The sequence below is a fragment of the Eucyclogobius newberryi genome, unplaced genomic scaffold (assembly GCF_026437365.1).
Source record: "Eucyclogobius newberryi isolate DKJ021-1_F unplaced genomic scaffold, fEucNew1.0.hap1 SCAF_3, whole genome shotgun sequence".
Lineage (NCBI taxonomy): Eukaryota > Metazoa > Chordata > Actinopteri > Gobiiformes > Gobiidae > Eucyclogobius > Eucyclogobius newberryi.
In genome coordinates, this window is record NW_027315945.1 from 39220494 (window position 1) to 39236054 (window position 15561).

The following is a 15561-nucleotide window of genomic DNA, read 5'->3' on the forward strand; positions in this document are numbered from 1 at the left end:
TAACCTCCATAACTCCATAACTCCATAACTCCATAACCTCTATAACTCCATAACCTCCGTTCCTCTTCGACGTGTTTATGAAGCGTGAGCAGATTTAGCAGCTGCAGCGCACACGAGCGTGCGCACAACGGCCCGTTAGCGTGTAACGAAGCTAGCGGTGTTTTTCCGTTGTTTAGCCGCGGTCTAAATCCGTCGCTGCCGAAGCTCAGGGTTTGTTTAGACTCGGGGCCCATTGTCCGAGGGTCTCCTACGTCAGCGCTGCGCCTCTCCTGCTCTGCTCCGGAAAAGACCCAACCTGCACAGGAACCTCGGGCCCCGTCAGGAAGCCCTCAGGGGGGGTGCGGGGTGCTCGGGGGTCCGGGCCTGTGCGGGGCCGAGCGAGCCATTGTTTCACAGTCACAGGCATTTCCTCCGGGCTCCGTGTGCAGAGAGAGCCGCACTTTGGGAAAACACGCCTCGACTTCGGGCTCTTGTGTCGCTGGTTCGTGCTGAAATGAGCCAAAACATTACGACCAGGGCTGAGATCCACACGGAGCCTCGCGGTTCAGGGCAAAGTCACAATTTCACGACACATTCTCCGGCTAGTATTGCACATTCTGCGATAGAACGCTGTTTCTAAAGAACCAGATAGCTTTCAACAACAGCTTTTCTTTGTTAGACCACAACCTGCGCTAACTTAATATGAGACACGCCCATTTTAGTCATCAAAACTGTGAATATGTCAAATGTTTGGCATCAACTCTCAACAAGCAACAAGATGTGTTCTGACAAAAACAACGCTCCGGCGCTAGCTCCGGCGCTAGCTCCGGTGCTAGCTGTGGCCTCGCCCTGTTTGAACTGAGGGGTTAAGGCTCTCGGCCAGACGGTCCCGGGGTCGAGTCTCGGACCAGGCCTTTCTGAGTGGTTTGCATGTTCTGCCCGTGTCTGCCGCTCGGAAACGCGCTCAGGCTGGACCTCGGTGTTGGCGGCAGCGGCTCAGGACAAACCATCGATCTGATCATTTTGTCGCAGAGAAAAAGTAAAGAACGTAACTTGGCGAAGGCCCGTTGTGCCGAGACGTTTAAATCAGAATAACTTCACATTTAAGGCCGCGAAAAGTCCGAGTTACTGTCGGAGGGTCTTAAAGGGGCCAAAAGCCCTGACGACTGGGACAAATCAGTGGTTTTGGACACATCTGCTGGGACAAAGGACACAGGGCACAAAAACTGGGGCTGTACAAGGGGACGTCTGGTCACCCTAAGTGTTCTGCAGGTGTCAATCAAGCTCGCTCAGCTCTGCACAGTGTGTTTTTACCATTTTACCACAGAAACAAAAGAGAGAAACAAAAATAAACAGATTGAAGCGATTTTCTGCACTTTTTGCGTTCGTTTCATGCGCCGTTTACGTTATGGCTCTTGAAACTCGACCGAGACATTTTGCACATTTAAAACAAAAGAAGCTTTAAAACACTGAATCTAGATGCGTCGATTTTTACCAAAATGGCCGACGGTCACGGGAATGAGATCGCAAGTCGAGTTTAAACCGTCTGGTCCAGCTCCACGTCGAGCCCTCAAAACAAACCGTCTATTTAACGGTCGATGTGTTAATTACTGTGATCGTTAGTTCACACAGAGGAGGGGGTTATTTACCGCTGCAGACCACGAACGACCAGCGCTGTGTCCAGAAGCGGCGCCCAAGCCCGCGAAGTGCCCATGGCCTGGACCTATTGAGCCGTTTCGAGCTGTTTTGAGCCGCTTTGAGCCCTTTTGAGCCGCTCTGACCTACTTTGAGCCGTTTTGAGCCTCTTCAACCCGTTTCGAGCTGTTTTGAGCCATTTTTAGCTATTTTGAGTCGCTCTGAGCCCCTTTGAGCCGTTTTGAGTCTCTATGAGCCGCTTCGAGCTGTTCTGGCCCGCTCTGAGCCTCTTTGAACCGTTCTAAGCCGCTTTAAGCCGCTTTGAGACTCTCTGAGCCACTTTGAGCTGTTTCGAGCCGCTCCTAGCCGTTTTGAGCCGCTACGAGCCGGCGTCGGACTCAAAGCGGCTCGTCCTCTGATTGAGCAGGAGCTAAACTCTTGCTCGCAGCTTCTTCTGACACAAATAGACCCGAGTGTGGCCGACCGCAAAGCCGCACTCACTTCCTGTTTCAGACACTTTCAGAGCCGTCGCTGCAGCACAAGAAAAACAACGGCTCCAAAACTGTAACGGCTGCTTCTGTCGCCACGGCAACGGGAGACGATAAAGCCGCGCTGATCGGAACGCCAAAGAAATGACACGACAAAGCAATAAAATGAGTCTAAATCTGCATTTCCTGTAGTTTACTATGGAAGATAAATAAATGTAAAGTACAACTTTGTCATCATCGTGTTTTTATAAAGAAATGAGACACAACTGAAGCTTAACGACGTCTTTACATTCTGTTTAGGCAAATGCTCAGTGCCCCCATATATATATATATATATATATATATATATATATATATATGTATGTACATAAGATAAGTGGGCAGAGTGGTGACAGAACCGTTGCACAGGACGGTAGAACCCGATACCTCACTCTGCCTGGATGGACTCACACACTTGGATCATTGGGGCCCTAAGAGCCTCAGAGTGAACTCCATGAAGCTGTTGAAAATCCTTGAGGCCAACGGCACGACACTTGCACAAGTTTCCATCAAATGTGGCATAAACAAAGATGATGCACAAAACATCAGACATCTCAATCCAGAAAAGTGCAGGAACAGCAAAGATACTGAAGAACACTCAAGCTCCCAGGGGCCTCTGGAGGAGGGCCCGAGCTTGAAGGGGAGGAATAGAGACCACCCAGAGAGGGTATTATTCACACAGGTAAATACAATTGTATAAATACAGCATGAATCTAAGTGGAGTCTGGGGCCTGGAAACTAAAAAGCTCAACTCAAGTTTATTTTGAGCCCCTCCCACAGCCCCTCCCACAGCCCCTAAATGTCCACGCTCCGCCCCTGCTCTGTCACCTGCTCCGCCCCTGCTCCGCCCCTGCTCCGCCCCTGCTCTGTCACCTGCTCCGCCCCTGCTCTGTCACCTGCTCCGCCCCTGCTCCGCCCCTGCTCTGTCACCTGCTCCGCCCCTGCTCTGTCACCTGCTCCGCCCCTGCTCTGTCACCTGCTCCGCCCCTGCTCCGCCCCTTTAGAAAACAGACAAGCTGCAAACTCTTGATTCTTTCTGTTGCGTTTAGGAAAAAAAAGTCTCAATATTTTAGAACTGAATTCAGTCAGTTTGTTCTTCAACATCCACAACATTCACAAAGAAATGTGATCCTGGTTTAGTCCTGGTTTAGTCCTGGTTTAGTCCTGGTTTAGACCTGGTTTAGATCTGGTTTGGACCTGGTTTTGTCCTGGTTTAGATCTGGTTTAGTCCTGGTTTAGTCCTGGTTTAGTCCTGGTTTAGTCCTGGTTTAGTCCGGGTTTAGATCTGGTTTGGACCTGGTTTTGTCCTGGTTTAGACCTGGTTTAGTTCTGGTTTAGTCCTGGTTTAGTCCTGGTTTAGTCCTGGTTTAGTCCTGGTTTAGATCTGGTTTGGACCTGGTTTAGTCCTGGTTTAGACCTGGTTCCATCCATCATTCATTAATTTCTCTACTGTACTGTAGCCACATCAGCCCTGGGGCAGACTGGTAGAAACATGGCTGCCAAACTGTGCCATTCACTGGTCCAGGACTGAACCAGATGAAACCTGGTCCAGACCATGAGCAGACCATGAGCAGACCATGAGCAGACCATGTGAAGACCATGAGCAGACCATGAGCAGACCATGAGCTGACCATGAGCAGACCATGAGCAGACCATGTGAAGACCATGAGCAGACCATGAGCAGACCATGTGAACACCATGAGCAGACCATGAGCAGACCATGAGCTGACCATGAGCAGACCATGAGCAGACCATGTGAAGACCATGAGCAGACCATGTGACGATAATGAGCAGACCATGAGCAGACCATGTGAAGACCATGAGCAGACCATGAGCAGACCATGAGCAGACCATGAGCAGACCATGTGAAGACCATGAGCAGACCATGAGCAGACCATGTGAAGACCATGAGCAGACCATGAGCAGACCATGAGCTGACCATGAGCAGACCATGTGAAGACCATGAGCAGACCATGAGCAGACCATGGGGGACCATGTGGGGACCATGAGCAGACCATGAGCAGACCATGTGAAGACCATGAGCAGACCATGAGCAGACCATGAGCAGACCATGAGCAGACCATGAGCAGACCATGTGAAGACCATGAGCAGACCATGAGCAGACCATGTGAAGCTCATGGGCAGACCATGAGCAGACCATGAGCTGACCATGAGCAGACCATGTGAAGACCATGAGCAGACCATGAGCAGACCATGGGGGACCATGTGGGGACCATGAGCAGACCATGAGCAGACCATGTGAAGACCATGAGCAGACCATGAGCAGACCATGAGCTGACCATGAGCAGACCATGTGAAGACCATGAGCAGACCATGAGCAGACCATGGGGGACCATGTGGGGACCATGAGCAGACCATGTGAAGACCATGTGAAGATCATGAGCAGACCATGAACATACCATGAGCAGACCATGTGGGGACCATGAGCAGACCATGAGCAGACCATGGGGGACCATGTGGGGACCATGAGCAGACCATGTGAAGACCATGTGAAGATCATGAGCAGACCATGAACATACCATGAGCAGACCATGTGGGGACCATGAGCAGACCATGAGCAGACCATGGGGGACCATGTGGGGACCATGAGCAGACCATGAGCAGACCATGTGAAGACCATGTGAAGATCATGAGCAGACCATGAACATACCATGAGCAGACCATGTGGGGACCATGTGGGGACCATGTGAAGACCATGTGGCTGAGAGAAAGTCCTGGTTTGGAGACTGTGGATCAGAACGTGGCTCAAACAGAAGTTATTTAAATGAGTCACAGAAAGTTTGATCTGAGACGAAAAACAGAAGTGACACAAGCTGAATCTGCAACTCTCCAACTCAACACTAACCAGCTCCTTTTAGTCCCGGTTTAGTCCCAGTTTAGACCCCGTTTAAACCCGGTTTAGACCCGGTTAAGACCCGGTTTAGTCCTGGTTTAGTCCTGGTTTGGACCTGGTTTGGACCCGGTTAAGACCCGGTTAAGACCCGGTTTAGACCCGGTTTAGTCCCGGTTTAGTCCCGGTTTAGACCTGGTTTAGACCTGGTTTAGTCCTGGTTTAGACCTGGTTTAGTCCTGGTTTAGTCCTGCTTTGGACCTGGTTTGGACCCGGTTTAATCCCGGTTTAGACCCGGTTTAGACCCGGTTTAGACCCGGTTTAGTCCCGGTTTAGTCCCGGTTTAGAACTGGTTTAGACCTGGTTTAGTCCTGGTTTAGACCTGGTTTAGACCTGGTTTAGTCCTGGTTTAGTCCTGGTTTAGACCTGGTTTAGTCCTGGTTTAGTCCTGGTTCAGTCCTGGTTTAGACCTGGTTTAGTCCTGGTTTAGACCTGGTTTAGTCCTAGTTTAGTCCTGGTTTAGACCTGGTTTAGTCCTGGTTTAGTCCTGGTTCAGTCCTGGTTTAGACCTGGTTTAGTCCTGGTTTAGACCTGGTTTAGTCCTGGTTTAGTCCTGGTTTAGACCTGGTTTAGTCCTGGTCTAGACCTGGTTTAGACCTGGTTTAGTCCTGGTTTAATCCTGGTTTAGACCTGGTTTAGTCCTAGTTTAGTCCTGGTTTAGACCTGGTTTAGTCCTGGTTTAGTCCTGGTTTAGACCTGGTTTAGTCCTGGTTTAGACCTGGTTTAGTCCTGGTTTAGTCCTGGTTTAGACCTGGTTTAGTCCTGGTCTAGACCTGGTTTAGACCTGGTTTAGTCCTGGTTTAGTCCTGGTTTAGACCTGGTTTAGTCCTAGTTTAGTCCTGGTTTAGACCTGGTTTAGTCCTGGTTTAGTCCTGGTTTAGACCTGGTTTAGTCCTGGTTTAGTCCTGGTTTAGTCCTGGTTTAGACCTGGTTTAGTCCTGGTTTAGTCCTGGTTTAGACCTGGTTTAGTCCTGGTCTAGACCTGGTTTAGACCTGGTTTAGTCCTGGTTTAGTCCTGGTTTAGACCTGGTTTAGTTCTAGTTTAGTCCTGGTTTAGACCTGGTTTAGTCCTGGTTTAGACCTGGTTTAGTCCTGGTTTAGTCCTGGTTTAGTCCTGGTTTAGTCCTGGTTTAGTCCTGGTTTAGAACTGGTTTAGTCCTGGTTTAGTCCTGGTTTAGACCTGGTTTAGTCCTGGTTTAGTCCTGGTTTAGACCTGGTTTAGTCCTGGTTTAGACCTGGTTTGGACCTGGTTTAGTCCTGGTTTAGTCCTGGTTTAGACCTGGTTTAGTCCTGGTTTAGACCTGGTTTAGTCCTGGTTTAGTCCTGGTTTAGACCTGGTTTAGTCCTGGTTTAGTCCTGGTTTAGTCCTGGTTTAGTCCCGGTTTAGTCCCGGTTTAGAACTGGTTTAGACCTGGTTTAGTCCTGGTTTAGACCTGGTTTAGACCTGGTTTAGTCCTGGTTTAGTCCTGGTTTAGACCTGGTTTAGTCCTGGTTTAGTCCTGGTTCAGTCCTGGTTTAGACCTGGTTTAGTCCTGGTTTAGACCTGGTTTAGTCCTAGTTTAGTCCTGGTTTAGACCTGGTTTAGTCCTGGTTTAGTCCTGGTTCAGTCCTGGTTTAGACCTGGTTTAGTCCTGGTTTAGACCTGGTTTAGTCCTGGTTTAGTCCTGGTTTAGACCTGGTTTAGTCCTGGTCTAGACCTGGTTTAGACCTGGTTTGGTCCTGGTTTAATCCTGGTTTAGACCTGGTTTAGTCCTAGTTTAGTCCTGGTTTAGACCTGGTTTAGTCCTGGTTTAGTCCTGGTTTAGACCTGGTTTAGTCCTGGTCTAGACCTGGTTTAGACCTGGTTTAGTCCTGGTTTAGTCCTGGTTTAGACCTGGTTTAGTCCTAGTTTAGTCCTGGTTTAGACCTGGTTTAGTCCTGGTTTAGACCTGGTTTAGTCCTGGTTTAGTCCTGGTTTAGTCCTGGTTTAGACCTGGTTTAGTCCTGGTTTAGTCCTGGTTTAGACCTGGTTTAGTCCTGGTCTAGTCCTGGTTTAGTCCTGGTTTAGACCTCGTTTAGTCCTGGTTTAGTCCTGGTTTAGACCTGGTTTAGTCCTGGTTTAGTCCTGGTTTAGACCTGGTTTAGTCCTGGTTTAGTCCTGGTTTAGACCTGGTTTAGTCCTGGTTTAGACCTGGTTTGGACCTGGTTTAGTCCTGGTTTAGTCCTGGTTTAGACCTGGTTTAGTCCTGGTTTAGACCTGGTTTAGTCCTGGTTTAGTCCTGGTTTAGACCTGGTTTAGTCCTGGTTTAGTCCTGGTTTAGTCCTGGTTTAGTCCTGGTTTAGACCTGGTTTAGTCCTGGTCTAGACCTGGTTTAGACCTGGTTTAGTCCTGGTTTAGTCCTGGTTTAGACCTGGTTTAGTCCTAGTTTAGTCCTGGTTTAGACCTGGTTTAGTCCTGGTTTAGTCCTGGTTTAGACCTGGTTTAGTCCTGGTTTAGACCTGGTTTAGTCCTGGTTTAGTCCTGGTTTAGACCTGGTTTAGACCTGGTTTAGTCCTGGTTTAGTCCTGGTTTAGACCTGGTTTAGTCCTGGTTTAGTCCTGGTTCAGTCCTGGTTTAGACCTGGTTTAGTCCTGGTTTAGACCTGGTTTAGTCCTAGTTTAGTCCTGGTTTAGACCTGGTTTAGTCCTGGTTTAGTCCTGGTTCAGTCCTGGTTTAGACCTGGTTTAGTCCTGGTTTAGACCTGGTTTAGTCCTGGTTTAGTCCTGGTTTAGACCTGGTTTAGTCCTGGTCTAGACCTGGTTTAGACCTGGTTTAGTCCTGGTTTAATCCTGGTTTAGACCTGGTTTAGTCCTAGTTTAGTCCTGGTTTAGACCTGGTTTAGTCCTGGTTTAGTCCTGGTTTAGACCTGGTTTAGTCCTGGTTTAGACCTGGTTTAGTCCTGGTTTAGTCCTGGTTTAGACCTGGTTTAGTCCTGGTCTAGACCTGGTTTAGACCTGGTTTAGTCCTGGTTTAGTCCTGGTTTAGACCTGGTTTAGTCCTAGTTTAGTCCTGGTTTAGACCTGGTTTAGTCCTGGTTTAGTCCTGGTTTAGTCCTGGTTTAGACCTGGTTTAGTCCTGGTTTAGTCCTGGTTTAGACCTGGTTTAGTCCTGGTTTAGTCCTGGTTTAGTCCTGGTTTAGTCCTGGTTTAGTCCTGGTTTAGACCTGGTTTAGTCCTGGTTTAGACCTGGTTTAGTCCTAGTTTAGTCCTGGTTTAGACCTGGTTTAGTCCTGGTTTAGTCCTGGTTTAGTCCTGGTTTAGTCCTGGTTTAGTCCTGGTTTAGACCTGGTTTAGACCTGGTTTAGTCCTGGTTTAGTCCTGGTTTAGACCTGGTTTAGACCTGGTTTAGACCTGGTTTAGTCCTGGTTTAGTCCTGGTTTAGTCCTGGTTTAGACCTGGTTTAGTCCTGGTTTAGTCAGTGAAATCCCTCATTAATTTGTCTTAAGTTTTTTTCACTTTGTGTTAAAAAACACAAATTTTCAAATTAAAATACAGTTTTGTTGGTCAAATATATATTTCTGACATTTCCACATTTCAAAAAGTGAAACAAGTTGATTTATAAAACTTTATATAAAAATGTATTTAAAAAATGTAATTTATAAAAAAACAAAGACGTAAAAATCTTTTCATTTGTCATTATCTTATTTATGTCTTTCTTTATTGTTGTTTCCAAATGATGAACGTATTTGTTGAATAAATCATTTTGAAATGTAAAGGTCTCAATTTTCTGAACAAATAAAATAAAATAAAAATAATAGTATAATAATAATATTAATAATAACATTGATATATATTTATATATATATATATATATATATATATATATATATATATATATATATATATATATATATATATATATATATATATATATATATAAACAGCAACCTTAAAAAACATTTTTTTTAAAAGATGATCAAAGATCGTTTGTGTGATGCTTGTGCATGAAAGAGGGCGTGTGCCGCCTCGGCAGTCATACACCTGTCAGTCTGCCCCAGGGCAGCTGGAGCTTGCCAAATGTCTGAATAATGAAATATAAAAGACCTGGTCAATATTTAGCGTTTGTTATAAGTGAAATATATTGTGAAGTATGTGAGCAAATATAATCCCTCTTCAGACACACTTTATGTCGTGTTGTTAAAGTGGGACAGGGACAAAAGTGTTATAATAAGACCCCAAAACAACATCAACAAAACAACATCTTATTTTTACACGTTTTGTGATTGCCTCATATTTTAACTCTTGACAACCTGTTCTTTATGTGTCTTATATGTCTTACGTGTCTTTATGTGTCTTATGTGTCTTGATGTGTCCTTGTGTGTCCTTATGTGTCTGTATATGTCTTTATGTGTCTGTATATGTCTTTATGTGTCTTTATGTGTCTTATGTGTCTTTATGTGTCTTATATGTCTTATGTGTCTTACGTGTCCTTATGTGTCTTATTTTCACTGTGTCTCAGAAGTGTTTTAACAAAACTAAACCTTTATTTTGATGATTAGAATCTCGGTTTCCTCTAAAAAACAGGATTTGTCTCGTTAATAAATTATATCATCCCCGAACACTGCCGGCCTCATTTCTGCTCACTTCGTGCTCTTCTCTGCGCGTTGCTGTTGCTATTGCGGCGGCGGAAGCGCGCGCGGCTCTTCTCCACACAACCGGAAGTGTGCCGCGCTTCGATAAAGACACCTGACTCACGAGCTGAAACTCTTTGGGCTCAAAATAAACCCCGCGCGCCACAGAGGCGGCCCGCGGCGAGACGCGGCCCGCGGCGCCACAGACGCGGCCCGCGCCCCGCGGCGCCACAGACGCGGCCCGCGGCACCACAGAGGCGGCCCGCGGCGAGACGCGCGCCACAGACGCGGCCTGCGCGCCACAGACGCGGCCCGCGGCACCACAGAGGCGGCCCGCGGCGAGACGCGGCCCGCGGCGCCACAGACGCGGCCCGCGCCCCGCGGCGCCACAGACGCGGCCTGCGCGCCACAGACGCGGCCCGCGGCACCACAGAGGCGGCCCGCGGCGAGACGCGGCCCGCGGCACCACAGACGCGGCCCGCGGCCTGCGGCGCCACAGACGCGGCCCGCCCGCGCGCTCCTCCAAACACTCTCAAACACAGAGTTTTCAAAGTCCAGTTCCGCAAACACACAAAGGTCTCGCGCGGATTTTGTAACGTGATTTGAAACGGCAACAAAAGTCTCCAGTTCCGTTCTGCAAAATGTTCAACTTTATTTTCATGACGCAAAAACCGAGAAAAGTGACAAAATAAACGTGTGTAAAAAGAAAAAAAGAGAGAGAAAAGTGACGCAGGCCTCGCGCGGGAAAACAACGAACACTGAAGGAAAAATCGATTTGAACAACGAGTTTTAGCATAAAGAAAAACCGCCATTTTGAGCTGCACGAAATGTACAAGGATCATAATTATATAATTTCTTTAAATTAACCTTCTTTCATTTAAGTCTAGAAACACCAGGGAAATCACACACACGCGGCTTTTCCTTCTCACGCATTAAATATGTCCAGAAAAACACAAACGACACAAATAAAACTGCAGCATTAACAGTTTGACTCAAATCTGGTCCAAGAAAATACAGATTCAATAAAAAAGTGTGTTTCAAAGTCTTCAGCCTGAACTCGTGTTTAATCATGTCTCATCCACAAAACCTCTATTTTATAATTCTTTGCGCGTCATTGATCAGTAAAAGATGAATTTAAAAACAGGGTCACAATGGGCCGTCCCACATTAGCCTTTGGCCCACTTTACCAGACTGACGCCTTTTCTGCAGCTTTGACTCTATTTCTTCTGTTTCTTTGGCCTTTTCTTTGGCCTTTTTGACACTTTGAGACCTTCTGCACACTTTCGCCGCGCGCGTTCACGTCTCCTTTACCTTAATTGGATCGCGCGGTCCGTTCGTGGCTCGCGGCGCGCTCCGTGCTGCGTTCACGGCCCAGAATCACGAGCATCCTCGCGACTCTTTCACGTACAATCCAGAAACAAGCCGCGCCGCGGCGCAAGGTCAAGGCCGCGCGCGGAGCCTTGAGAGGATTTGAGGTGAAAATGTGAAAGTCCAGAGCCCGAAACGCGCCCGAAACGCGGCCGACACGCGGCGTGAAGAAGAACACGAGCGAGTGCAAAGATGAAGCGGTTAGTTGTGTTATTATAGAGCCACAAACACCGCGAACGGGAAGGAAGAGGAAACTTAGTACAAGAAGGAAAGAGTGGGGAGCGCACGCGCACTGACACACACACACACACACTCACACACACACACTCATACACACACACTCACACACACACACACACTCACACACACACACTCATACACACACACTCACACACACACACACACACACACTCATACACACACACTCACACACACACTCACACACACACACACACACACACTCACACACACACACTCACACACACACACTCACACACACACACACACTCACACACACACACTCATACACACACACTCACACACACACACACACACTCATACACACACACTCACACACACACTCACACACACACTCACACACACACACTCACACACACACACTCACACACACACACTCACACACAGCTCTTACCTTTATGGTGCAGTCCATCGTGGCGCGCTGTGCATTGAGTCGCTTTTGGAGAAGACTTTGGTTTGGAGACGCTGCGGCGCAAAGGATTGTGGCACAGAGCGCGCGGTCCACACCGGATGCGCTCTCTCTCTCTCTCTCTCTCTCTCTCTCTCTCTCTCTCTCTCTCTCTCTCTCTCTCTCTCTCTCTCTCTCTCTCTCTCTCTCTCTCTCTCTCTCTCTCTCTCTCTCTCTCTCTTTAACATGTGAACTGGATACTTAATAGAAAGTGTCAATCCAAATCTGCACTTTACAGCTACTTTTACTGTGAACTGCAATAATAATGATAATAATAATAATAATAATTAAACGATGATGATGGCTCTCGCCTTCCCCCGCGACCTCCTTCCTGCCTGTCCATGTTTTCTGCTGCTTTTGCGGCATACCAAACGAAGATGATGATGATTGCGTAGTTTGCGCAGACCTGAGCGGGGAGAAAGCGAGAGAGCCTCGGTGACCCGGGACTTTTCATTGATGTTCAGGGGGTCAAAAATACCCGAGTTATGGCAGAAAGAATAAAGTCTAAAGAATTAAGTCTAAAGAATAAAGCCTAAAGAATAAAGCCTAAAGAATAATTAATTCTAATGCGGCACGAGAGGAAATGTCCCTTCAAAATAAAAGCGGAAGAGGAAGTGAAGGCATTCATTGCGCCTCTGCTGGCCAATTGTGAAAATACACAATGTCTTCAATGCACTTTTTTCATGGCGTCTCGAGGAGAATATAAACCATGAGTTTCAAACAAATCAGACAATGTTGAGTTTTTCACACAATGGGTAGGGGGCGCTATAGAGTAAATTTGTTACATGGTATTTATTTCCACTCAGATCATAAAAACAAATTAGTGAGTGAAATATGAGCTCCACAGATCAATTCCAATAGACGTGACTTATCCTTGAAAAAACAGGAAATTAAGCCTTTTTGAGGGCGTGTTACACGGAGACCGTAAAGAATATTAACATTTTTATTAGTTTTCAATGTCTTTAGATGCAAAAGGTGTTGTTTTGAGCTCGATCAGATGAAAAACCTAGGACAAGTACGATTTTGAAAAAAAAAAGTCAAACGTGGCGGTGCCACTTTGATTCGACATGGCTGACTTCCTGTTTATCATAGAGCGATGCTGCCAGGTGCGTTTTACTCCTCACAGGTCAGAGGTCAAAGGTCGCTCTATCACTGTCCCAAGTCTCATGTGCTTAGGCCAAAGATTAAGAGTTTCATGTTTTTTCTTTTTTGAACTAGTCGCCACTGTTGAGACGGGCGTTCTACAACCTCCATTTTATTGGAGTTTGGGCCGAGCCGATCGCGCCTATGTCCCATGTGTGACCTATGACCCCATGTGTGACCTATGACCCCATGTGTGACCTATGTCCCATGTGTGACCTATGACCCCATGTGTGACCTATGACCCCATGTGTGACCTATGACCCCATGTGTGACCTATGACCCCATGTGTGACCTATGACCCCATGTGTGACCTATGTCCCATGTGTGACCTATGACCCCATGTGTGACCTATGACCCCATGTATGACCTATGACCCCATGTGTGACATTCATCAATGTTCAGGGGGTCAAAAATGTCCGAGTTGTGGCAAAATTACAATGCATAAGCGGCAATGATCGGCCCTCGCTACGCCGCCGCCACGCCGCAAGAGGAGGGGGCGCTAACGCGCCCCAATTGTCCTTTTATTACACCTACTGCTGAATCTGTGACGCTGTCACATCTTCTCCCCTTTGTTTTACCATCAAAAAGCAATTTTATTTTGAATTCTTGGCAAAATGTGCGGCTTTGCCGCACAGACACCGTGACTCTTTGAATAAAAATGTGGATAACTTTTGATGGTCCACCCCTGAGGATGAGTCTCACCAAATTTCAGGTTAATAGGGCAAACGCCCTGGGAGGAGTTTGTGAAAGTCTAAAGTGTAAACATGTTCTGGCGATTTCCCCATTGGAATAATATGGGAGGTTTCTGTCATCGCTACGGCAACGCCATAACAATTATGACATGGGTCTCATTGACTTTTTTGATGGGGATGCTAAAATTGAGTTTTGTGTCAAATTTCATATAATTTCGCAAAACTAAACATTTAACCTCCATTTAAAATCTGTAGGGGGCGCTGTGGCGCCAAATTAATTTATTTCACTTCAAGTAGGTTTAGGGCAAAGAGTTTAACAACTGATTCTAATTTGACGCAATTCGGACTTTATCTGTGCAAACAACAGAAACGTTAAATATGGGAGATTTCTGAAATTCTTGCCACAGTTTGCGGCTCCGCCGCACAGAGACCGTGACAGGTATCAATGTAATTTGGATAACTTTTGATGTCCCACTCCTCAGTAGCATTTTCACCAAATTTCAGCTTTTTAGGGCCAACGCCCTGTGAGGAGTTTGTAAAAGTACGACGTTTGGAAAAACTCCGAAGTCATGTTTAGCCATTTTTGAAGCAATATGGCCGACATTTGGTTGGGTGGACGGCGTTGCCGTAATAATATTTTTTACTTCTCTTGTCACCATCTACCTCTGCGCCAAATTTCATGATTCTACGATCAGATTTTTTTGGGGTCATTTCCCATCTCTCAATGCATTTTTGGTACATTTGGGGGCGCTGACGAGCCAATTTTTTTATTTTAGAAAAGGGAAATAGCCAGAATGTAGAGAGGCACGATTTTTAGAGGTGTGCAAATTTTTGTGACTTTTCGTCAATGTTCACTGGGTGAAAAATAGGGGGGTTGGTCCCGAGAAGAAAGAAAGAAGAAGAAGAAGAAGAAGAAGAAGAAGAAGAAGAAGAAGAAGAAGAAGAAGAAGAAGAAGAAGAAGAAGAAGAAGAAGAAGAAGAAGAAGAAGAAGAATATTCCGATGCGAAAACAATGTTTCCCATTTTTCAAATATCATAAACTATACATTTTCGGAAAGCGCTCGCGCTTTCCTACCTCATGGTGTGGGTCCCTGGTCACTGACGGGTACTTTCGTTAATTTTGAGTGGGCTCCGCCCACTTTGTGTTTTTGGCCCTCTATACAGTAATAATGTTAAATTTTTGCATTACATGTCTATATGAACGGAACATGCAAGAGATGGGGAACGTATTCGTGAGCTACTTAGCGCAAATGAGTGCTTTATATGGGGATGACGACCGCGAAATCCCAATGTAAAGCGCTCGTTTAGTGCGAACTTTTGCACGGCCTTCGCCCGTTTACAACGGTAATGTTCCATTTTCCTACTACTAATTAGTATTCACGGGGCGTGCGTGAGTGAAGGAGTGCGTTAGTGAGCGTTTGGAAGTGGGCGAGCGCTTAGCGCTCGATTTCGTGCGCACTATGTGCGCACTTTCGCAGCCGTGGGAAGCCCTCGCCCACTTCCAAACACTCACTAACTCCTCCCTCATGCACGCCCCGTGAATACTAATTAGTAGTAGGAAAATGGAACATTACCGTTGTAAACGGGCGAAGCCCGTGCAAAAGTGCGCACTAAACAAGTGCTTTACATTGGGTCGTCATCTCCATATAAAGCACTCATTTGTGCTCAGTAGCTCACGAAAAGGTTCCATCTCTTGCATGTTCTGTTCATATAAACATGTGATGCAAAAATGTAACATTATTACTGTATAGAGGGCCAAAAACACAAAGTGGGCGGAGCCCACTCAAAATTAACGAAAGTAACCGTCAGTGACCAGGGACCCACACCATGAGGAAATGTATAGTTTATGATATTTGAAAAATGGGAAACATTGTTTTCGCATCGGAATATTCTTCTTCTTTCTTTCTTCTCGGGACCAACCCCCCTATTTTTCATCCAGTGAACATTGACGAAAAGTCACAAAAATTAGCACACCTCTAAAGATTGTGCCTCTCTACATTCTGGCTATCTC

General features: G+C 46.5%; 1 protein-coding gene across 3 annotated transcripts in view; it reads right to left on the reverse strand.

Annotated features, from left to right (window-relative positions):
- The window catches only part of LOC140374644 (Friend leukemia integration 1 transcription factor-like), an 86417-nt gene extending 74673 nt beyond the window's left edge, over positions 1-11744 (reverse strand). For 2 of the 3 annotated variants that reach the window (XM_072461599.1, XM_072461598.1), the window contains exon 1: positions 11662-11744. In XM_072461599.1, coding sequence (XP_072317700.1) covers positions 11662-11679 — 18 coding nt within the window. In that variant the 5' untranslated portion in view covers positions 11680-11744. Of the gene's footprint in view, positions 1-10952; positions 10970-11661 lie in introns of those variants that run through there. The other variant, XM_072461600.1, reaches the window with a different exon arrangement.
- Between the last annotated feature and the right edge of the window lie 3817 nt (positions 11745-15561).